Raw genomic sequence first — 24,719 nt, 5'->3', positions numbered from 1 at the left:
GAATAGATTGCCCTGGCCCTTTAGGAGCTTATGTTTGTCCAAGAAGAGTACTTGACACCTGAACACTATACCCCTTGCTCATCTGTGTGGCAGTGGCTAACTCCTTGTGCTCTAGGAAGTTAGTGGTGGAAGGGGAAAGAGCAATACATTGGAATCAGAGGACTTGGGTTTGCAGTTGATTATCTCGTGACTGAGCAAGGCACTTAACTTTGAGGGGACCTCATTTTCTTTTATGAAATGAGGGAGTCAGACTTGGACTAGGGGTTCATAAGCTGGGGCACAGTAGGCTTGGGAACACTTGAATTTTAAATCCATAATCATTCATTAGCTGTATGATCCTAGGGGAGGTTTCTTAACTTCTGTCTGCCTCAGTTTTCTCCTCCATAAAAATGAGGGTAATAACAGTACCTATCTCCCAAAGTGACTGTGAGGATAAAATGAAATAAAGTATAGAGCTTTGTGAAGGTTACAGCCCTAAATATTTGCTGGCTATTACTGTTGAAAAATATTTTGATAATTGTATTTCAGGATAATTTATTTTCTTTGTAATTCCATGAATTTCATAAAAAAAATTTGCCTGAGGATTCCCTAGGCTTTACCATTGCCCCCACACACACAAAAAAAGGTTACAACTCCCTGATTTAGATGTTCACCAAAGTCTTTTCCAGCTTTGAGTTCAAAGAAGGAGACATCCAGGGCAGCTGGGTGGCTCAATGGATTGAGAGCCAGATCTAGAGATAGGAGATCCTGGGTTCAAATCTGGCCTCAGATACTTCCTAACTGTGACCCTGGATAAGTCCCTTAACCCCCATTGCCTAGCCCTTACCACTCTTCTGCCTTGGAACCAATACACAAAGTATTGACTCCAAGACAGAAGAAGGTAAGGACTTAAAAAAAATTTTTTTTAAGAGATCACATCTGCAGGAGATGCCTGTGGTACTCAGAGACTTGTACTTAAATTGAATTGGCACATTTAAGCTGTGCAATTTGTGTGTATCCAGGAGTGTGCTAGATCTCAAAAAAAATAATATGCACAATATACTTTTTAAGTTTAATCTCTATTATCGACATTTTTTTTTATCACTTTAAGTCTCCGATTTGCAATTTCCAAAGTGTAAATGTTTACACTGAAAATTTAACAATTGACTCTTCCCAAACCAGTTCATACTGGCTCCAGCACACCCCTGTCTACATCCCAGTTTTAATGGGGCAATACGAGAAGGAGGGAAGGCTGGGAGGACTTCTGTTCATAAAATCATAGTTTTAGAGCTGAAGGGGGCTTCAGAGACAATCTAATCCAATCCCCTTGTTTTACAGAAGAGAAGATGGAGGCTCAGGTTGGTTAAGTGACTTGCCCCAATGCCACACAATCAGCCAGCAGCAAAGTCAGGATGTTTATCTCCTCCTTATAAAATCTCTCATAGATTCTTCGCTTTTTCCTTTTGTACCACCCCTTGGTGTAAGATTTGTAATTGGGTTTTGAGGTAAGGCAGCCCTAGAAATTCACCTTCCCCTTTTCCCACTGCTTTCCTTTCTAAAACACTCCTTTCCTTCTAACCTCCAGCAACAGGCATTTGAGTATGAGTTTGGAGCTATGTATGCATGGATGCTATGTGTTTTCACTGTCATCATGGCCTACAGTATTACCTGCCCCATCATTGTCCCTTTTGGTGAGTGCCTACCTCCCCCCTCCCCATCAGTATCCTTAGAAATCCTGTACCAAAGATAATTCTAATTTTTGAGTCTAGAAATGAGTTTGTCCCAGGAAAGTGCAATTTAAGGGTAGATCCCAGAAACTATCACTTGCCTTTCCCTAGTAGCCATCAGAAATTACAGACACAATAGCTGAAATTAGAGTAAGGGTGGCTTATATGGCTTGTTCCCCATCATCCTACTCTCTGTGATTGGGTGTAGTAGAAAGGGGCACCACAGTATTTTGGACTAAACAAAAGGACCTTGTGGTCACAGGCTTGGCCCCTCCTGCTTCTGGATCATTGCCCTCTGGGCCACCCTTCTCCCCTTCCCACAGGTCTTATCTACATCCTCCTCAAGCATATGGTAGATCGACACAATCTCTACTTTGCCTATCTCCCAACCAAACTGGAAAAGAAGATCCATTTTGCTGCTGTCAACCAAGCCCTGGCTGCACCCATCCTCTGCCTCTTCTGGCTGTACTTTTTCTCCTTCCTGAGATTAGGTAAGTAGACCTGCCAGACCAGGCTCTCCTGGAGGACGTCACTGCAGGAGAGGTACTGAGGTGTCCCTGGTACCCATATACTTCTATCCCAACTGGTCAATCAAGCCACTGCTGTCCATGCAGTTGTGGAATTGGGGTGCAAGGAGGATCCCTGAAGACAAACTAAGAACATTTGGGAGGCAGGACCTGGGATCAATCTTAGTTCTGTTGTTGCCTTGGTGATATTGGGTTAGTCACTTTATTTATCGTAGTAGAACTCATTTTCTCCTCTGTAAAATAGAGGGAATTTGACTAAGGTCCCTTTCAGCTCAAATTTTAGGATGATGTGAAGAGACAAGTGGCTTCCAGGCTTGTACTAGGTCTCTTTGGGGAATCTATATCCTTAGTATCTAGAATTTGAAAACTATTGTCTTTGGGAACCAGCCAATCACTCTCTCACTAGTTAATGGTCAGTCAGAAAATAGTCAAATTAAGGTGGTCCTCGTCTGTATTTGAATGAGGTCTTCAGCCAAAAAAACTTTCAAACCAGTCAGGACAGAGAAGCAATCCACAGTGTGAAAGGCTTATTGGCCAACTTATTGGCCAAGGGCTCCACTGGACAAAGGGAGCTGTATATGTGTATACTAAAGAGCTCTGTGTGTGTGTGTGTATGTATATGCATGTGCATGCGTGTGCGTGCACATTCCTTCACTCTTGATCCATTTTTGGGTTGATAAGGGATTAGAGCCTGCTAAGGGTAGAAAAGTGTCAGATTTGCTTCTCAGAATGAATCAGCAATCATTTATTGATCAGCTAGTGTACGAATCGTTAAGGATTCGGAGACAAAAGTGAAACAATCCCTGCTCTTAGGGAGCTTCTAATTCTTTCGGAGCTGATATGGGATAAAAGATCACACATGTTCACAAGATCATAGATTCCCAGGTGGAAGGGAATTAGAGGTCATTCCCATTCAGCTGCCTCCATTTACCGATGAAGAAAGGGAGACCCAGAGAGGTCAGATGATTTGCTCAATCTTGCACAGGTAGAAGGGCAGGTCTGGGATTCAAATCAAGGACCTCTGGCTCTGAATTTTGAGCTTTTCCCACTTCTCCTATACTTAAGTATATTCCAAGTGGACGCAAGGCTCCTTTGGGGCAGAGGAAGGACATCAGGAAAAGCTTCATGTGGGGAATGACCCAGGAGCTGGAGTATCTTAGAACCTCCATATTTGGGGGTGAGGAGGTAGGGAGAAGACTAGGACTAGAAGACTCTGGTTTTGTAGAACACATCCTGCTCTTTGGAAAAGGGCTTTCTTTCTCCAGGCCTGAGGATATAGGGTCTCCTCCCTCTTGCTGGCCCTCTTGGGTCAGGACCACTCTCCAGGGCTGGGCGTTTGCTTCTGATCCTCAGGTTTTCAGGCGCCTACAAGTCTATTTACCCTGCTGGCAGTGCTGCTCACCATCGCCGTCTGCATAGGCTACACCTGCTTCGGCTGCTTCAAGCACCTCAGCCCCCTCAATTACAAGGTGAGATGGCATCATCGTGGAGAAGGAAGAGTATGCTTGCCATTCACTGTTTTACTGCACACTCTATTTTTACTTACAGGGGTTGGGGGGAGAGTTGGGAGGGGACCTGCGAGTAATTTGGTGGGATGTGAATCCCCTCCTCCCCAGGTCCCACCAACCCTTTCATTTTACAGATGAGGAAACCGAGGCTTGGGGGATAGCGGGGTGGGTAAAGGTCACACAGCTTAGAGACCTCAGAGCTGGGATTTGAATGCAGATTCTCTATCTCCAAATCGAATGCTCTTTATGCCACCTTCTCTCTGTCCCCCATTCTTCATCCCCCCCTCCCCCGACTTTCTATCTGTACTTCGGATGAGAGTCTGGTGCCAGCTGGTGCTGTTATTCTGGGTGTTAATAGACTGTTTGTTTGGAGGGTGTCAGTTCGGGACGATCGGTTTTGTTTATTGTTGCGATTTTTGTTGTCGTCCATAGACAGATGAATCGGCAAACGACAAAGGAAGTGAAACAGACGGACGCCTCCCTCCCAGAGCTGCTGTAAGCCACTGCTTTTACTAGTAATAGTAGTGATAGTAGTCATAGGATTAGTCGTTTTCTTCATTGCTCAGATGAATCTGGTTCCAGCACATTAGAACACTTCTGGCCATCAATGAGTACAGAAAAATAAATCTCAAGGGGCAGCTGGGTAGCTCAGTGGATTGAGAGCCAGGCCTAGAGATGGGAGGGAGGTCCTGGGTTCAAATTTGACCTCAGACACTTCACAGTGACCCTGGGCAAGTCACTTAACCCCCATTGCCTAGCCCTTACCACTCTTCTGCCTTGTAACCAATACACAGTATTGATTCCAAGATGGAAGGTAAGTATTAAAAAAAATAATAATAATCTCAGTGGGACAGATGCTCCAGTGGGGGATAGTAGATGGCTCAGTGGATAGAGCACTGGGTCTGGAGTCAGGAAGATCTGAGTTCAAATCTAGTCTCAGATACTCACTAACTTTGTGATCCTGGGCAAATTACTTAACCTCTCTTTGCCTTACTCCATTGGAGAAAGAAATGGCAAATCACCCCACTATGTTTACCAAGAAAGCCCCATGGACAGAATCATCCATGGGTCACAAAGAATTGAACTTGACTGAACAACAGTGACTTGCCCCAGGTCACCCGGGGGGGGGGGGAGGGCAAATAATTCAAACCACAAGTAGAACTCATTAGAGAAATTATTTCAAAGCTATTCTGTTCTCAAAGATACTTGTTAGGGGTCCAAAAGGGAAGGTGGGGGAGACTCCAGAAAGGACAGGATGAATTGTGAATGTCAATCCCTTATTCCTTGAACCAGGAGCCAGAGCCCTAGAAGGAGCTGTGCTTGGGGTTTGTGTTGTTTTGGAATGGGAAGAGCTGGGAGCAGGGTAGAATTTTAAAATTATTCACAGGTCTGGTTAAACTTTTGGACAGTTGGAAGTGGTCTAAACTTGGTGCTGGGAGTAAACAGGCAGCTAAAGTGGTGCAGTGGATGAAGGACAAGGGTTGGAGTCAGAAAGATCTGAATTCAAATATGACAGACTTTAGCCGTAATTGAGCAAGTCACTTATCCTCTGTTTGCCTCAGTTTTCTCAACTGTAAAAAAGAGAATAATAATAGCACCTATCTCATAGGGTCCAATGAGCTAATATTTGTTAGGTGCCTGGCACATAGTTGGCACTATATAAATGCTTATTCACTTTTCCCAAATAGAGGGGTTGGTGGGGATGGAGTGCTGAGATCTGGGACATTTGTGGGTTTAGCCATGGAATCCAACTCCATCTCCTCTTTTCCCCACAGATGTATGTGCCCAGAGTCCTGAGTAGCTTAGCCTCAGAGAGGACCTCCCTGTCCCCACAGGACCAGCAGACATATGGCGCCATCCAGAACATCAGTGGGACTGTCCCCGGACAGCACTCCCCAAAACCTTCAGGCTTTGCTCCTTCCTTGGATGCCTGAGATGAACCTAACCCAGAATGAGAAGGAATGGGGTAGAGCCCTTCATCTGGCTTTGAGAAGAAGCTGGACAGACAGCAACTTGGTTTCCAAGCACCTCAGCTTTCTTCTTTTCTTTCAACCCATTTCAAGCTCCATTTTCTTAGGATAAGAGAAGTCAGAATGGCTCCCAAAATCAGAAACCTATCTGAGACAGCAGTCAAGGTCCGAACCAGTAGGAGGGGCAAGCCTGGCTTTCTGGATTTCTGATAGCCCCTTCTGACACGTTTTCCCCTCCAGCTCTGTCCCCTGGCAATGCTGCCCCTATGGTGCCAGCATCTAGAACTCACTGTCTGCATGCAATGATGAGCTTTCATTAAGGGTTTGTTAGCATTGTGGCCCTGGATAAATCATCCAAGGGACTGGAACAGGTACTGGGAGTAAGAGAGTGGGACCAGGGAGCATTTAGCAGACTTTTTCCATCCTGACCCTTGCACTAATGTGCATATACACAAATATGCATACTCCACTTGTACATACAGAGGCAACGGTGGCCAGGCAGGTTTCTGGATCACAGGAAGGGGCCACTCTTTGGCCAGTCTTCCCTCCCTTCCATGCAAGACCTTCCCAATAGCTGCCCCAATACCAGCAGTGAGGAACAGGAAGGTAGCTTCCAAATCCATCTCTTCTTGGGCTCTCAGATCGCATGCTGACTCCATCCACAGTGCCATCTTCCCCTGCCTTGTTTCTTGGGTTGGTTCCTGCACTTTCCTTTGGTTGCCTCATGATGGCAATGACACTGCCAGCCAGTTCACCCAGGGCCCATGTCATGAAAAAAAGATAATTGCTCAAGAACTGAGGATGGTGGTCCTTTAATAAAGCATGGAACACAGAGTGTGCGGGTTGCCAGGCCAGGTGAGATTCTCTTTGACTCTCCCCTTTCCATCCCACTCCTCATCAGCTAGAGGTTTGAGTTAACATTCATTGGAATGAGCATCAGCTCTGGGTTGAGGGCCTGGCTTGAGTCCAGACTCTGTCGTTCATTACCTTTGTGACGTGGAACAAATCTTTCTCAGGACCTCAGTTTCCTTGAAATCTATAAACTGGGATTTGGGACAAATAACCTGTAGGGCCCCTTCCAGTTCTAAATCGATTCCATGGTTGCTTGGGTGAACAAAAGGCATCTTGCATCTCTCCCTGGCAGCCTCCCATCCCCTGCTTGCTCAGGGGCCTTCCCTGGTCCTTTGCCACTACATAAGTCCATCTGGTCTTTTGTTAGGCTTTGGTTCCAGACTCACCTTTGGCCTCTGGCATCTGACCTTGCTCCAAAGATTAATTCTCATACTCCAGGCTTGACTCTACTGCCTGGCCAGACCAAAGGGAAAAGGCTGTTCCTGGGCTTTTGTGGCTGTAGTTGAGGCATCTATCAACCAACCAACTTTTATTAAGAGTCGATTGGGGCCAGCTAGGTGTCTCACTGGATTGAGAGCCAGGCCTGGTGATGGGAGATCCTGGGTTCAAGTCTAGCCTTAGATACCTTCTAGATTCTAGCTACCTAGATACCTTCGAATTGATTCTAAGAGAAGGTAAGAGTTTTTTAAAATCTATTGTATGCTAACTGCAAAGACAAAAATGAAACCAATTTTTTGACTGTTCGGCTCCCAGCCTCTTACTCTTGGTGGGTCTCTTGGTGCAAAAGCTTTCATTTGAGCGTTACAGCCCTGACTTGGGCTGCTTCCCCAACTCCTGAGCAAGAGCACTAAAGACTAAAGCTGCTTTTGTACCTTCCCTTTTGAAGGATGGCCCTGGCCTTACTTTCAGAACTAGGTAGATGGCGCTACTATCTGGGAAGAGCCAGAGAGGAGAGAGAGCCACTGTTTTTCCAGCTCTGGGTCTCCCATCAGGAGGGCCAGGCAGGCAGGAGCTACCACCACTAATATTCCAGGTTGCCTTTCTGCATTGGGGTTAAGGTTGGACAAAGGAAGGAAAGGAGATGGTTCTAAGCATCAACCCTGGCCCACTTGTCCCAGAGAAAGGATGGTGACTTGCAGAGAACATGGAAGTAGACAGTCAGGAGACCCTGTTTTGTGACCTTAGCTTGATTCTGGGCCTCAGTCTCCTCATAATGTAAAATGGAAAAATGTGACTCAGCAGCCTCTACCATCTCTTATAGCTCTAAATTTATGAATTTAGTATCCTGTCAGGGCTGAACTTTTCTTAACAGTTTCCTCCAAGAAGCAGAGTTGGGACTCAGAAAAGGAGGCATTCTTTCCACTGCCCTGCAGGTGGTGCCAATGGAACATTTAGAGTTTGGAAGACACCTGGAACCTCTAGTCTCATGGTCCCAAAGTTTTTGGATCAGGCACAGGATTAGTAAAAGATTTTTGACCATATACCTGCATTAGATCTACTAATTTATACATCACAAATAAGCACCAATGATTATGTATATTGGGCAATTTACACAAAAATAGACATTAAAAAGAGACTGATGCAACAACATTGATACAAGAGTCAGTGGGGAGTCACTGGAGTGAGCAAAAACATGGAATTTAGGACCATCACATTGGATGGATTGGAGAGAAAAAGAGGCAATGAAGGCATGAGGGCAATAATATAGTAAAGAATGGTATGTTTGAAAAAGTAATGAGGGCCAGCACCATGGTGGTAGCAGTGAGGGGGGAAAGGGCATAGAGGTAGAAATTCATCAACTGACTGGCCATGAAAGGTAAGGGAGAATGAGCATGGCTGGAAGGCCCAGGGTGCCCTCAGCAGTGACAGGGAAGCTTAGGCTCTAGGTTGAGGGAGAAAAATGATGTAATGAGATTTGTGATACAGAGCATCCTGTAAGCCAAAGGAAGGGAGATCTGTACAGTTTACTGCCCTGTAAGGAGATGCCTGCCACAGGCACCACTTAGTCTGGTTGGACGAGCCGTGGGCACACTGAATTTTTCTGGTGGCATCTGTGCAACTCCTGTGGGTACCCTGAAAGGGGGATAGATTATGTCTGCTCTGAAGAGCTGACATCCAGCTCAGAAGGTGTGAGGTTGGGCATTTGTACAGAGGAGGAGGAAGCTCTGGGAGGAGATAGTGCGTATTTGAGACAAACCCCCATGACTGGTTAGTTTTTTTCTTAAGTGATAGCACTTTCCCCAATTACATGTAATCACAATTTTTAACATCTATTTTCCCAAATGTTGAATCCAAATTTTTTCTCCCAGCTCCTTCCCTGAGATGGTAAGCAATTTGATTCAAGTTATGCATGTGATCACTCAGAATACATGTCCATTTTGGCATGACTTTATCTTGAGGATGGTGGGATTTGGCCCATCTTCCTACTATATATTGGTTAATCGGGTCCTTATGTTGAAGGCCAGTCATTTAGTGCAGCCCTCGCACTCCAAAGATGAGAAAACAAGCTCAGATAAGTGGTGATTTTCCCATGGTCACACCGAGCATGATTAAGGAGCAGATTGGATGTTCAAATGTGGGTCATTCTGTATTATATACTGTGGCCCAGTCAGCATCCCTGCCTCCCTGCTCCAGAGGAAAAGGAGCCGCCTCCTTGGGCCAGGGTCAAGAGCTTGTGCTAGGCTCCCTGGCCACAGAGGGGCTGAAACAGGTCTGCTGCTTTTTTCCTTCCTGAGGCTGTTTGGTTTCTAGAGGTCAAAATTGTCTTTGAACCACTTTGCTTTCCCACCTGTCTTCCTTGCCTCATCCAGGGGGACAGACACTGATATGGGAGCACCTTGGGAGATTTGCAGAAGGGGTAGGCAGAGAATTCACTTCTGTCCTCACTCCTCATCCATATCGTCTCTCCCTCTACCCATCTCTCCCTTCCTCCCTCCTGGCAGCCCAGCGGCTCTAGCAGATGGGAGTCTGTGGTCAGACGCCTTCTCCCCCTCCCCCTCCCTTGGCTCCCCTTCCTTTGTCTGTTTCCTGATGAGGGAGAAAGGGGTGAACCTGAGGACAGTAACCTGGCCCCACTCCATGGCAGCAGGTCTGACAGCTGTTATCAACAGCTCTGGAAAAATAAGCCTTCCTGGGGGGCCAAGAGTAGCCCCTCGGGCTTGGGGACATTCACTCAAGTTGCTTGACTCTAGCCTGTTGGAGACGGGCAAAGAACATAATCTAGCTGAAGGGGAGAATCCCCACCTCCGAATCTCTGATCCTCGTGTGAAACCAGAGTCCCAGAAGTTAAATGACTTGTGGAGGTCACAGGTAAGAACAGCTTCCCCCCCCAGCCCAGTGGGCTCTGGAAATGAGCCAAGCAGCAGGGCACGGTGGGAGCAAGGCAGCATTTTATAAGATCTCACTTCCTTGACATTAAGAGCAAGAAGAGGTTCGGCATAAGCCTCTCAGTTTGCAACGAGGGCAAGAGAGAAGAGAAAAGCTGTTTTTCTGAGGATTGGAGCCTCTGAGCCGGATTGTTTAATCACTTCCTCCTGGCCATGTCTCCTCCTATGTAGGTGAGGTGAGAGGATGAGATCTAGAACTAGGTCCAAGGAGTCAGGGGGTTAGCAAGGTCCCAGGTGATGAAAGGAGTTCTAGGACAATCTGCTTCAATTCCATTTGGAAGAGGCGGGGCCGGAATGAGCTCTCCAGGATGTTTGGCACTTGTCATGTGTCATTTTCTCCAACTTTCCTCCTGTTACCACCCCCAAGTCCAAGACTCGACAACTCTTCTGAAGCAAAAGAATTTATTATCAAAAGCCATTTTCCTTTCCACACGCCCACCCAGCCCAAATCTACTGCCTCAAGACCTAAGAAAAGTGTTGAGACTTGTAGGGAACATGGACGTTGTGTATTGGGCTCCACCCAGCATACAGAGATGGGGGAGACTTGGATCTATAGTTTATTGGTGTTGGGTGAGGAAACTCACCCAACCAGTAGAGTTACTCGTTCTCTGCAGCCTACAGAGGGAAGGGAAGCAAAATCATTCATTTGGCAGCTATGGCATCATAAACTATATAAGTAAACAAGTAAAGAAAAAAGCTTGAATAGCAAAGGGCAGGGGAACCATTGCCACACTGCAAAATTAAGGCCCATCCCACCACCTATAGAATGCAATTCTGGGTAGCTGTGCACACAGAAATATAACAGGAACTGATGCATGCTGCAAGGATGAGGTTCAGTTTCCCCAGTTTAGTAGACCAACCTTGGGATTCAAGGTAGGAAATGCTAATACACTCCCCTCCCATCATTGCTTCCAAGAAACGGGTTGCAGATTTACAACGGAGTTGTAATTTGGGGAAAGTGGTATTGAATGGTAGCCAGAAGCATCTGGGAAATTAAGCTGTGATCAGTTGGGGTTGGGTGGGAGGGTAGTATCTCTTGTTCTGTAGCTCACTTCTTCTGTATTATCCCCATAAACTTTTGGATGTCCTCTGCAAGGAGCAGAGGTTCCTCAAAGGCAGCAAAGTGGCCCCCTTGGGGCATATGAGTATAAGAGCAGAGATTCTTGAATTTTTTCCGAGCCCAAGTCTCAGGGCAGTGCAACAGCTCACAGGGAAAGGCGGCAAGGGCAGCAGGCACAAATACCTTCATCCTACAAAGCAAGAGATATCAGCTGAGGTGGGGTTGGAGACCACATAGCTTTACTCCCAACCCTATCCCCCAAGAAGGGCCTAAATAGTTATTCATGGGGAAACCACTCAAAACTCTTGAGACTCAATGGGGTAAGTCCAGGGAAATTCTAGTTGAATTCAAGATTTCAGATTGAAGGGCTTAGTTGGCTTTCCCCAACACCAACCAAATGAGTGTTCTCTCCAGTCCATTAAGCATAGTGCAAGAGAGGACAGGGCTGGCTGGGTGTAGGGAGGAGGATGAAGAGATTCAATCCCAAATCCTGCCTCTCCCTTGTTATGTCATCCGTAAGTTTGGTTTACAGTTCAAGTTCTCAAAATAGTAATGCTGGGTCAATTATATCCTTAGTTCAGCATTCTGCCTCTGCCAGGGGCACCAAGGACTTGGGGGGTGGGAAGAGGGCATAACTGTCAACGTCAAAAGATGAAGAATAGCCACATGTTAACAGAAGAAAATATTTGGAGTCACGGGACAGGAGTTAAAATTCCAGCTCCACTACTCATGTGAATTCCATTCAATCAATTTATTGAGGGCTTCTATGTTCTAGGCACTGGGCTAAGCATTCTCTTGGCCTTGGTTTCCTCAACTGTAAAATGGGGGGCGGGGGTAGACTAGATAATCTCTGAGGTCCCTTCTAATTCTAGACCTATGAGCAGGTTCTGATTTTGATACAGGGGCTAGAGTGTTGGACTTGAAGTCTTCAAGACCTGTGTTTGAATCTTGCCTCGGACAAGAAAGATAGTGTTGTAAAGTAGCTGTTTAGCCAAAGGCAGAATGGCCTTGCTGGTGAAAAACCATGATAATAATAGGGCATCTGGTAAGAAAGTGACAAGGGGCCAGTGGAAGTACATAGTCTAAGGTCTCTCATTGTGGCATCAATGAATGGGTCATGCCTTGTGGCCACACGAGCGGGGAGGAAAATGAGGATGAAGCTCTGAGGTCAAGCTAAGAATTGCCTAGCTATAGTAATTCTCCTGTCTAGACATGTTCTGGGCTCTTGTCCTTAAAGAAGGGTGATATCTCTAAGGAGAGCTGGGGGCACAAGGGTCATGAAGAAGTCATTCTCAATCTGTCAGAATCAGGGCTCCAGGCCCCCTCTTCCCCATGTATTTGGGGAGAGGATATCACATAAACTATCTCACAGGCTGGGCTTTTATTTTTCATACTGTTGTTTCAATTCTTCATGACTCATTTCTGGGGTTTTCTTAGCAATTATACTGAAATGGTTTGCCATTTCCTTCTCCAGATCATTTTACAGATGAGGAAACTGAGGCAAACACAGGGTTAAGTGGCTTGACCAAGATCACACAGCTAGTAAGTTATTGAGGCCAGATTTGAACTCAGGAAGAAGAGTCTTCCTTATACCAGGCCTGGCACTCCATCCACTACACTGCCTAGCTGCCCAGTTTCTCATGGTTCATATCATCTTGACTCTAAAGTCCTCTTAAGGTCAGGCAAAACACAAGCAGAGTACAGGACAGAAGATCTGGCTGGGGCCACAAGGCTCCTCACTACTCAAGTCCAACCTAGAGTAAGATGGAAAGCACCACCATTCCAAAGATTCTCCTTAAGCCATAACACTCACTTGTCATGTTTCTTTGTCCCAATGCCTTGGCCAAGATTCTCCTTGTAGAATCGCTGTGAAGGGACGATGCTAGAGGTCACCCAGTAGATCATGATGTTGGTCAGCAGATCATCCAAAGTATATTTCCTGTACAGATCAAAGAAAAAGTCTCAGATGGGAGCAGTCCTTTGAGAGCCAATGGGATTGAGTGTCTCTTTCAGGGGGTATTATATACATAGAATGCTCTGAAAAATGGAAAGCCAATGTTGCCTCCCAATGATGATGGCACACACTGGAGTAGTAGCTCTTTAAGGCTGTCTTTTTCAAAGCAAATGATCTTTGGAGTTGAAAGGTCAGAACAAAATTGGCTAAAGAGAACTGCAATTCATTCATATTTTTGTTCTTTCATTCATAAGTATTAAGCACTTGTTATGTATCAGGCACTAAGACAGATGCTGGAAATAAAAACACAAAAATGAAACATTTCATACTTTCAAGGAACTTGAACTTTTCCTGGGTGGAAGGGAAGAGAGAAACAATATATATTAAAATATATATTTAAAATATAATTTTTATACACACACAATAGCCAGGCATTGTGCTAAGCCTTGGGGAGAGAAAGAATGGCAAAAAACAGTCCCTGCCTTCAAGGAGCTCACAGTCTAATGGGGGACAGTATGTAGGCAACTATGTGCAAACAAAATATAAACAATAGAAATTGGAGATCATCAAAAGAGGGAAAGGACTAGCCTTAAAGAGGATCAGGAAAGGATTCCTGGAGAAGTTGGGGTTTTAGGTGGGACTTGAAGAAAGGCAGAAGATGGAAAAAAGGAGGGAGAGCAGTCTGGAGATGGAATATCTAGTGTGAGGAAGAGCAAGGAGGCCTATGTCACTTGGATCTCAGAGCACTTGGTGGGGTGTAAGAAGCCTAGAAAGGTGAGAAGGGCTTTGAATGCCAAATAGGTGATTTTATATTTGATCCTGGAGGAAAGAAGTTGCTAATGAATAGAGGAGTGACCTCCTCAGTATCTTTTTTTTTTTAACTCTTACCTTCTCTTAGTATCAATTTTATCAGAATTAAGGAGCTCAGGGTCACCCAGTTAGGAAGTGTCTGAGGCCAAATTTGTCAGTGTCTTTAAGAAGTATTTTTGAAAGATTTGAGTTGACAGCTGAGTGGAGAATGGATTGGAGAAGGGAGAAACTTGAAGCAGGGAAATCCACCAGCAGGCTATTGTAATAGTCTAGGCATAAGTTAATAAGGGCCTGCACAGGGTGGTAGCAGTATCAGGGGAGAGAAAGGGACATATATGAAAGATAGTTCAAGGTAAAAAATAGACAGAACTTAGAAACAGTTTGGATATGGGGGTGAGGGAGTGAGGAGTCCAGGATGATGTCTAGATTTGAGGTTCCATGATTTCATGGAAGGATAGAGGTGCTGTCAGTAATAATAGCAAAATTCAGTAGGGGGTAAGGTTCTGAGGCAAAGGCAATGAGTTCCATTTTGGACATATCAGGTTTAAAAGTGTCTATGGGACATCCAGTTTGACATGTTTATGAAGACGAGAGTCTGGAATTTGGAGAGAGGTTAGGGCTAGATAAGTAGCTCTGAGAACCATTGGCACAGAGGTGATAATGGATACCATGAAAGCAGATGAGATCACCAAGTGAAATAATAGAAAGAGAATAAAAGAGAGTCCAGGATAGAGCTCTGGGGGCCACCTACCTTTAACAAGCTTAACCTGAAAGAAGATCCATCCAAGGAGGTAGGAGGAGAAGCAGGATAGAGTAGGACCATGGAATCTAGGCAGAGGAGGCATCAAGGAGAAAATGGTGCTGGATAAGTATAAAAGGCGGCAAGGAAGTCAAGAGGAATGAAGATTGAGAAAAGACTATTCGATTTGGTAGTTCAGAGATCACTGATAACTTTGGAGAGAGCAGTTTTGTTGAATGATAAGGTCAGAAGCTATGCTGTACAGAATTAGGCAGAAAATGAAAGAAAGGGAAGAAGAGGCATTGATTATAGGAAGAAGAGATATGGGACAGTATCTAGTGAGGATGGATTTATCAAGTGACTGCTCTTTGAGGATGGAGGAGTCATGGATATGCTTGTGAGTAGTAGGAAGCAGACAAGGAGAAATTAAAGAAAAATGAGAGGTGGGGATGATAGGGGAGGTATTCTGTTGAAGGAGATGGGATGGAATGAGATCAGTTGTGCAGGTAGAGGTGTTTGCCATGGTAAGGAATAAGGCTTCATGTGAGACAGGGGTGAAGGAGGAGATAGTTACATAGGACAATTGCTAATATGAAATGATAGAGGATGGGAAGCAAAGGGAAAGGGAAGGAAAGACACATTTATTAAATGTCTTCTATATGCCAGACACTTTACAATGATTATCTCATTTGATCCTCACAATCTTGGAGGGAGGTACTATTATTATCCCCTTTTCAGAGTTGAGGAAATCGAGACAGGCAGATATCAAGTGACTTGCTCAGGGTCACAAAGTCAGAATCTGAGGTATCAGATTTAATCTCAGGTCTGCCTGTCTCCAGGGCCCATGCTCTATCCACTCTGTCACCTACAAAGTTCTTAGCAGATGGTTTCTATTATTTTCTTTTCCAGTGAAAAATGAGGTAAGGCTCTCAGATGAAAGCTAGAAGGGGTGAGGGAGAGGAAAAGAACCATAGGAGATTTGAAGAATAAAAAGGCTTGGCAAGAGATGTTGTGGTGAGTGGCATAGTGAGTTAATTAGGCAGGTATGAAAGAACTGCCTCGTAGCAGTGAGAACTCAGATGTGGGTACATAACCCAACTCTGTAGTGAACTCAGTCAATGTTGTTTTCTGATTTTTTTTTTCTTGGCAATTCATGAAGGCAGCAGATGGTGGGAATGATTCAAGGCTGAGATGCAAAGAGCCCTCACTTGATAAATCCATCTTCACTAGATGCTATTCTGTATTTCTTCTTCTTATAATCCATGCCTCTTCTTCATTTCCTCTCATTTTCTGCCTAACTCTGTACAGTCCGGTTTCCAACCTCAACCATTCAACCATAATGCCATGAACCAAGGCTGGGGCAGGACTTGTCAATCTAAGAGGGCAGGAGACTCAAGAGAAGAGGACCATTCCAAGATGGGGAAGGAAAGTGAAGTTAGGGCAGTGGAGACAATCTGGGAAAGAACTGAAGAGTTGAAGGACTGCAGGTCACAGCAAGGATGAAGAACAGGTTGGGGGTACAAGGCAGAAGGAGAAGTACAATGACAGTGGCGTGTGATCAAATAAGGGAATTTCAGGGTTTCTGCACATAAAATCAGTGCATTTGTGGGCAAGATTAAGGGTAGAACCATCTTTGTTTGTGGCTGAGGTGGGGTACAGGAATTTGTGTGATATGAGTAAGTGGAGGAACTGAAAGGTGAGGTTGTTTGAGAGAATATAAATATAAATATGTATGCTGTCCCTTAGTATGAAGCCAAGAGCTAGGAAGGAGAGAAACTCACAGAACTCATTAAGGAGGGTGTCTTAAAAGTTGACAAACAACAGCTATTGGAATTTGGATTGTATAGTACAGCATTGGTGAACCTTTTCTGAGTTTGCATGTCTGGAGGGCAAATTCAAGCTGTGAGCCCCTGTATTAACAGAGAGAGCTGAGGGAGGAAGTGCTTGCTTTGGGGGACTGGATAGAGGGGCTGGGCATACAAAAAATGTCCTCAGGTGCTGGGAAGAGGGGGAACAGAGCAGCTCCCTGAGTGGCGGCTCTGCACGCATGCCATGTCTTCACCAACACTGGTATAACAGATCGGGAGTGAGTGAACCTCAAAGGAAATGTTACTGAATGAATAATGGTGGTAGAGGGAGAACATGGAAATGACAGTGGAGTGCAAGGGGTATTTGAACTGCCCTCTGTTGAGCAGTGAATTGGGGGAAGTGAGGAAAAATGCATCCAGAGCTGGAAACGCAGAGATATGGAAGGAATGTTGCCTTCTAAACAACCTCAGGTACATCCCTCTACACAATTGGCCTTTCTTAAGGGGTGTCTTTTACCCAAGGCAGCCCACAGTCCCTGGAAGGCTCTAAGAGGTATGCTAGGAAGAGAGCACCAGGGATGCTTTTCCTATCCAGCTCTCCAGCCACCCTTGGGGAAAGGCAGCCGGGACAATTACCATGTATTATCCACCAGCCCTTACAGTCAGCATGCTGGAAACCTGACAAGTCAGCCATCATTAATACACATTCAAGCTGAAAATAGTCCTCAGTGGGGAATGCCAGAATAGGCTCATATACTTAGACGATGAAGAGAACCTCCTCCCCCCAGCAGAGCATGAGCAATCATCACTGAGGGTCCAGAGTCTAGTAGGCTAAGCAATGAATACCATAAAGCTATTCAACTGAAAATACCCATTTAAGTGCTTGCTGTATACACAGAGGTTCTAGGGAGACAAAGTTTAGACAAGATATAATCCTAACCCTCATAGAAATAGTAAATATTTAGTAAACTAATTGGAGAATAAGGTCCAGAGTTGGAATTAATGGAACATGACTGAATCTGTTAAGTCCCTACCATCTGGAGACTATTGATTTCTGGAGAATAGAAATAGACAATGGCGTCCTTGTACTCTTGCCTGCTCAAATAGCTAGATAGACATCCTACCCGCAAGAGAGACCAGCCAAATTCCCACTCGGTCTTTAGACTGATCGAAAGAATCACAGACTCATAAATATGGGGTTGGAAGGAACCTTAGAAAACACTGAGTCCACTCCTGTCATTTTACAGATGAAGAAACGGAGGCAATTAAGTGACTTGTCCAGAGTCACCAAGGTTCACAGATATGTGAGAGATCTATGAATGGATATCTTTGGAATCTTAACGTAGGTCTTCTTGACTCTGAGTTAAAACTATATCAATGATGCCTTGCTGCCTTTCTCCCTCTACTCTAACTGGGCCACTGGACATACTGTCCACTGTCCCCTGTGATTATCCTTCTCCTGGATCCATGACTATGTATTTTGGTAAAAAATATTAACTCCTTGTACCTTAGCTTCTACATCCCTAAAAAGGGAATAGTTCTTTTTTAATTAATTAATTAATTTAGAATATTTTTCCATGGTTACATGATTCATGTTCTTTCCCTCCCCTTCTCCCATAGCCAACAAGCAATTCCACTGGGTTTTACATGTATCATTGATCAAAACCTATTTCCATATGATTAATATTTGTAATAGAGGGATTATTTAGAGTCTACAAAAAAGGGGATAATTAAAAAAAAAAAAACCCTTACCTTCCGTCTTGGAGTCAATACTGTGTATTGGTTCCAAGGCAGAAGAGTGGTAAGGACTAGACAATGGGGGTCAAGTGACTTTCCCAGGGTCACACAGCTGGGAAGTGTCTGAGGCCAGATTTGAACCCAGGACCTCCTGTCTCTAGGCCTGGCTCTCAATCCACTGAGCCACCCAGCTGCCCCCCAAAAGGGGATAATTCGTAGGTTCCTTCCTACCTCACAGGTCTGGAACTTGTGAACTTCCTAAAATAGAGGACTCATTTCAGCCCCTCAGAGATAAGCAGCCAGAGATAAAGATAAGGAGGGTGAAAGAAGGAAGTACAGGCAAGATTTCTGCTAGTCCAGCTTTAACCGATTCTGGTATGGTTATGAACCCAAGCTTCAGAGAAGAAATTTGGTACCTACTTCTCCAAGCCTCCATCCTCCAGGTATCGATATTCTGGATTGGTCCACGTGGAGAACTTCTCCAGGATGTAGGCAGCCAACCCCACAGGGCAGTTATTTAGTGCACAGCCTGGTATGGGGAGGAAAAAAAAGTCAGGTTCCCTTTGGCAAATCAATTAATTCATCTGGGCCTATTTCCTTAACTGAGAAATACTAGAAATAATAATTCCTGCCCTACCTGACTCATGAAATTAGAATGGAACTTGAAAATCATCTAGGTCAGCTCCCTACCCAATTTAAGAAGCCTCACCTAGCAAAAATAGTTGGCCAACCTCTTTGCTTGCATCCCTCCAGTGGTGTAGAGCTCATAAACTTAAAAGGCTGCTTGAAAATTTCTTTCTTTTATTTTTTTTAAACCCTTATCTTCCATCTTAGAATCAATACTGTATATTGGTTCCAAGGCAGAAGACTGGGCAATGGAGATTAAGTGACTTACCCAGGGTCACACAGCAAGGAAGGGTCTGAGGTCATATTTGGACCCAGAATCTCCTGCCTTTAGGCCTGTCTCACAATCCATTAGCCCCCTAGCTGCCCCCTTGCATGTTGCTTTAAGAGTTGTTTGGATTTTTTTTTTTGTATCTGCCAATTCTGGACCTCTGGAAAATCCTCTCCATGAATAGGGTAGTGGGCTGACTTCTTACCTACAGTATCAGGCTTGGTGGCCTGGATGTGCATGTAGCCGGATTCTCTAAATAAAGAACTGAAGATCTTCTTGGCAGGGTACAACAGCTGTACATCTCTCTCTCGGAAGCCAAAAAGCCATGGGAACCACCGTCCCAACAGAAGAGACATGAGGATAAAGAAGGTGCCATTCGAAATGAAGCACATATTCACATGGATACCTTTCACCTGTCTAAGAACCCAGAGAAAAGGCATTTAGATCATGGCCAGCTGGTCATGAAGGAGGAGTTGGGGGACAGGAAGAAAGGCAAAGAGAATGGGGAGAAGGAAGGATAAAGGACAAATTCCAGGACAGAAGAAAAAGATGAGGTCAAGGAGCATAAGGAGAAAGAAGAGATACAGATACCACATTCAGCTTCTGGCCAACCTAGGGTCAACAATATCCATTGAACTTCATTCTGATCCCTTGGAAAGCTCATTGAGTTAGAGGAATGCTAGATTATAGGTCATGCCTATCAGGGGTCTCTCAAATTTCAGTGGTCAAGGCACCAAACTACTTGGAGGCCCAGTATCTGGCTAGGTCCCTTCCCCCTCTATCCTCAACTCTGTTATAGAACCTGGCTTAGGTCATGTCACTGGTTTGGACCTCAGTTTACCCCTTTTGATAATGTAGACAATCTGAGTCTTTGGAGAGTAACAATGGTTGAATATGGAGGATGAGAAAGGAATCAAGGTCTGGGTCTAAATCCCACCTCAAAAACTCAATCTGAGTCCCAAAATGTCTCTACACTTAAATGGCAGCAGACATTTATGGATGCCATCACCCTCATTCCCAAACACTACGAGGCACCAGGGATTTCATGTACTGTTGGAGAGGAGATCTGGAGCAAGTGCCAAAGCCCATATCTGGTACTAGCCAGGACCATGGCATTTGAGACGGGGTGGAAATTGAGGTAAACCTGCTAGACTTGAACCATTCAAGGGGAGGAAGATGCTTCTGTTGCTGTGAATGCCCCTTTCTCTCCTTATAGATGAAAGCAGCCACCTGTGCATTCACACAACCCACAGGAGAACAACACTCACGAGGGCAACATCTGGGCCATGTTGACACAGATCAGAGAGCCCCAGTCACCACCCTGGATGTAGAATTCCTGGAAGCCCAGGCGGCTCATCAGCTTATAGAAGATCCGAGCAGTAGCCACAGAGTCGAAACCTGGAAAAGGGCGAGGAAGACAGATTCTGAAAAATCATGTTTTGAGCCTAGTCATCTTCTGGTTCCAAGCCAATTTCCCCAGTTTCTTGGGCCAGAGTTATCAGGACCAGGGAAGAATTCTGAAGACTCCACTGTGGAGCCCTAGACCACTGCAGGTGTATAATTGAAAATTGGTTACCCTTAAAAAAAAAAAAGAAGAACTACATTTCCCAGGAGCCCACTGACTTCCTGTCCTTATGTTCTTCCTGTAGACAGGGGATATTGGGCAAAACTGTGAAGGGTCCCACCTCTTTACTTCCTGTCCTGAGCTTTGTAGTGGGAAGGTGGGTGTTTGAACTGACTGATCAGCCATGGGCACGTGGTCTTTATTTTGTGTCTTCTTTATTCCTTGATTTCTAATGATCATTTAATAAATCCATTAAAATATATTTTTATTATTGAGATTTTAATTTTTAAACAGGGCACTCTCACCCAGGCCCACCATTCTGACCCTCTCACCCTGCTGTCTACACTTGGGATAAAGAAAGTCTGGTAGCCTAAGAGCCCACATCTCCTTCAACTCCTCAGAAGCCGGGAGAGAATTGATGATTGTCCTCCAGTTTTCCCTCTGTTGCCATCACTGGTCAACTATAGCTACTACTCTCTCCTCTTCTTTTGTCCATACAGCCCTTCTTCACCTCTAGGATTTGGTTGCTAATGGTGGTGGCAAGAAGGAAGGCTGGGGAGAGGTTCTGGGGATATGCAGGAACATGGTCAAAACCAAACCAGCATAGGCAGGCTGATATTAGGAAGCACAATTGCTGCCTAGTCCTCAGGGCCTTCTAATGTGCTGATGAAAGATGGAATCCCCACCCCCAAATATGAGTCCAGCCAGAGAAAGAGAAAGGAAGGAAGCCTGAAGGGAAACATGAATATATGTTTCTAGCATCTAGCACAGTGCCTTAGATATAGTAGGTATGTAATAAAGAAATTATTTAATTGAATTAAATGTGAGTAGATAAGTGTGTGTGTGCACATACATTGTGCATATGATGGTGAAGGAATAGATTGTGTGCTTTGAGAGTCTCTTCCTGTTCTTTGGGGCCCTCCTTCCCCATGGCCAGTGTTGATCAAGCTTCACCCTGTATCTCTTATCCTTCCCCTCTTCTACCTTAATACCTGATTGTATTGTTTCTGTTTCCTCAAGATCTATTCATCCCTCCCACCGCCCTTGTGGTCCCTCCTCTTCCTGTATCATCTTAGAGCTTTAAAGACCAAAAACCCCCTATCTTAGATCCCCCAGGAGGAGTACCTGGGAATATTGGGAGAATTTAGTCAGGTCTGGATACCTTGACACTAATGCCTGCCAAACCAGCATTCATACCTTGCTTGTGAGCTGCCTCAGAAAAGCCGTAGCCAGGAATGGAAGGGCAGATGACTTCAAAGATCTGGTTATAATTCAGGCCGTGGCTCTCGGGGTCAGTCAGGAGAGGTATGATCTTGTAGAACTCAAAGAAGGAGCCAGGCCAACCATGCACCATTAATAATGGTTTTACTTTGTGGCCTGCTGGTGGTTTGGGGGGCTTCACATGGATGAAGTGGATGTCGAGCCCTGGAACAAACAATAGCAAGGTCAGGTCAAACAGATCTACTTGCGTGAGGTCCTGAGCTCCCCATCAGCACCCACCACAACCCACACGATGCTTCTGGGAACTGAGCATCTCAGCCACATTTATCATCTGGTGCTCTGTATTTTCTGTCATGGTTTCATGTGAGCTCCTCCTCTTTCCCCAGGGCCTTTTAAACTTTTTAAGGACAGGAACTTTATTTTATATCTATATCTACCCACCATCTGCTACAGTGCCGGGCACATGGCTCTGAATATTTATTGAATAATGAATGTTATGCTAGGGATGGAGATGAGGAATATGAAGATGTGTGATGTGAGGTCAGGCAGTTCCTGGCAATAGAGAAGGCCAATGGAGATGGGAATGGGGGCTCCCCCTTATCCCCACAGAAACAAACTGAGGAGGATCCACATCTTTCCACACTTACAATAAACCTTAGGCAAACAAACAAACCAAAAACCTTAGGACAGAGAATCTGTGGTGGGCAGCAGAGAAGTCAGATTACCCCAGGAATCAGGTCATCTGTATAGATGGAAATAAATAGGCCCCCAGGTGCTCTGGAATAGATGGTAACCTAGGCCTTCAAGGGAGCCCTGAAAAGCATCATGTCTAGAAAAGTCCCAGGTTTTTTTTTTAAGATTTTCAGGGTTAGGGCATAAGAAAAAACTTTCTAACACGAGTGTTGCCATTTAACCTTGGGATAATGGAAGAAGGAAGCCATAAATCTTATTCTGTTTGAATGTTAGACTCGTTAGAGGGAGGAAGACAGATATGGTGACCTCTTAATGTTATCTAGAAGATTCTATGAGTCTCCAGGTCCAGGAGACCCTTCAGTCTAAATAACTGCCACTGGGAGCATGGCTAGGGAATACAGATCTGCCATCCAAGGTAGGAACACACCCTGACTCTACCATAGGATGATGGGGAGGTAAAGACAGAGTGGTATATTTTGGAAATGTACCTTCAATCTTAGTTTTGAAATGTGGGTATTTGTTGAGAATCTCCACCTGCTTCTTCCAGTCAAACTGGTTCCTCCAGTAAGAAACCACCTTCTTTAGGTAGTTAGAGTTGAACCCATAATGGAAGCGGATGTCTTCTAGAGGCTCTGTGAATCGAGCCAAATCAATCCTCTGGTGTAAGTCCTAGAAGGAAAGAAGCAGAAACAAAGAGGGGCAGGGGGACAGGACAGAGTCAAAATGCCCTATCCCAGGATTTATCCACAAACATTTGAGTAATTCATCAGGTAATAGTTGTTTCATTTTTAAAAATTAAAACGTTTGACTAGGTGACCTCAGAAGTCCCTTCTGGAACTAAGACTGTGTGCACACTCCATTTTGGTAGTGGCATAACAAAGTTCAAGTGAAATTTATATTGTGAGCATAAACAAAATGCTACTGAATAAAAGAAAGCAGTATATTTAAAAAATGTTTTCTTTATGCCCTTTTCTTTCCCTTTATCAGCTAACCACTAAATCATTTTCCCTCAATGCTCTCACACCCAATAGAAGCCCTCCCTTGGAATAAGTAAGTATAGTCAAGCAAAATACTCCACCTTCACTCCTATAATGGGCCTCTATGCAGATGATTCTCAGATAGATTTATCCAGCCCTAACCTCTTTCTTGACCTCCAGTTTTGCGTCTTCAAATGCCAACTGGACATCTCAGATCAGATGTCCTATGGACAACTTTTTAAAAAACCAACTTATTTTATTTCAGTGAACAAAAATTTACCTTCTCTCTTTCCAATCTCCCCCAGCTATTGAAAAAGAAAAAGAAAGCCTTTTGGGGGACAGCTAGGTGGCTCAGTGGATTGAGAGTTCTATATTTAGAGAATCTGGCTACATGCACATCCAGGCCACCAAGCCTGATACTGTAGGTAAGAAGTCAGCCCACTACCCTATTCATGGAGAGGATTTTCCAGAGGTCCAGCATTGGCAGATACAAACACAAACAACCCTTAAAGCAATATGCAAGGGAACATCTAGGTGGCTAGTGGATTGTGAGACAGCCCTAAAGGCAGGAGGTTCTGTATCCAAATATGGCCTCAGACACTTCCTAGCTGTATGACCTTGGGCAAATCATTTAACCTCCATTTCCTAACCTGCACCACTCTTCTACTTTGAAATTAATACATAGTATTGATTCCAAGACTGAAGGTTAGGGTTTAAAACAAGAAAACCTTTTAACAAATATGTACAGTCAAAAAAAAAAGAAAAGAAAAACACATAACTGATCAAAACATCAAACAATTGTGAAGAAATGTACAATTTTCCACACTTGTGGATCTCCTACCTCTGGAAAGGGCTGAGTTTGGAGAAGTATCTTCTCATATTTCTTCTCTCAAACCACATGTATTCTTTATAATGTTGCAACATTCATTTTTTTAAACCCTTACTTTCTCTTAGAATCAATACTTAGTTAAGTATCGATTCTAAGACAGAGAAATGTTAAGGGTTGGGCAATTATGATTAAGTGACTTGCCCAGAGTCACATAACTAGGAAGTATCTGAGTCCAAATTTTAACCCAGGATCTCCTGACTCCAAGCTGGGCTCTCTAGACACTGCTAGGTGCTCTTGCAATATTCACTTTTGATTTTTCTTTGCTCTTGTTCTTTCCATTTACATTGTTGCAGTCACTAAGTATACTGTTTTCTTGTTTCTGCTTACTTCACTCTGTATCAGGTCATGTAGATCTTCCCATGGTTCTCTGGTTTGTCACTGATACATTTTCTAGACTTTGCAGAGTTGTGAGAGAGCTAGATG

General features: G+C 44.5%; 2 protein-coding genes across 6 annotated transcripts in view; one reads left to right on the top strand and one right to left on the bottom strand.

Annotated features, from left to right (window-relative positions):
- TMEM63A (transmembrane protein 63A) overlaps positions 1-7,302 on the top strand; it is a 46,778-nt gene extending 39,476 nt beyond the window's left edge. For 2 of the 3 annotated variants that reach the window (XM_007481494.3, XM_056816016.1), the window contains exons 20-24: positions 1,565-1,670; positions 2,030-2,197; positions 3,587-3,702; positions 4,174-4,236; positions 5,517-7,302. In XM_007481494.3, the coding sequence (XP_007481556.1) occupies positions 1,565-1,670; positions 2,030-2,197; positions 3,587-3,702; positions 4,174-4,236; positions 5,517-5,675 (612 nt within the window). In that variant the 3' untranslated portion in view covers positions 5,676-7,302. Of the gene's footprint in view, positions 1-1,317; positions 1,338-1,564; positions 1,671-2,029; positions 2,198-3,586; positions 3,703-4,173; positions 4,237-5,516 lie in introns of those variants that run through there. The other variant, XM_056816017.1, reaches the window with a different exon arrangement.
- Positions 7,303-10,334: 3,032 nt separating this feature from the next.
- EPHX1 (epoxide hydrolase 1) overlaps positions 10,335-24,719 on the bottom strand; it is a 56,456-nt gene continuing 42,071 nt past the window's right edge. For all 3 annotated transcript variants that reach the window (XM_007481492.2, XM_007481493.3, XM_001376568.5), the window contains exons 4-10: positions 22,919-23,099; positions 21,714-21,941; positions 20,221-20,350; positions 19,158-19,369; positions 18,478-18,586; positions 12,823-12,948; positions 10,335-11,199 (exon numbers count right to left, since the gene is read on the bottom strand). In XM_007481492.2, coding sequence (XP_007481554.1) covers positions 10,998-11,199; positions 12,823-12,948; positions 18,478-18,586; positions 19,158-19,369; positions 20,221-20,350; positions 21,714-21,941; positions 22,919-23,099 — 1,188 coding nt within the window. In that variant the 3' untranslated portion in view covers positions 10,335-10,997. The remainder of the gene's footprint in view (positions 11,200-12,822; positions 12,949-18,477; positions 18,587-19,157; positions 19,370-20,220; positions 20,351-21,713; positions 21,942-22,918; positions 23,100-24,719) is intronic.

The sequence above is a fragment of the Monodelphis domestica genome, chromosome 2 (assembly GCF_027887165.1).
Source record: "Monodelphis domestica isolate mMonDom1 chromosome 2, mMonDom1.pri, whole genome shotgun sequence".
In the NCBI taxonomy this organism is placed as follows: Eukaryota; Metazoa; Chordata; class Mammalia; order Didelphimorphia; family Didelphidae; genus Monodelphis; species Monodelphis domestica.
Note: the sequence above shows the minus strand (reverse complement) of the source record. Positions and strands in the feature narration are given on the sequence as shown.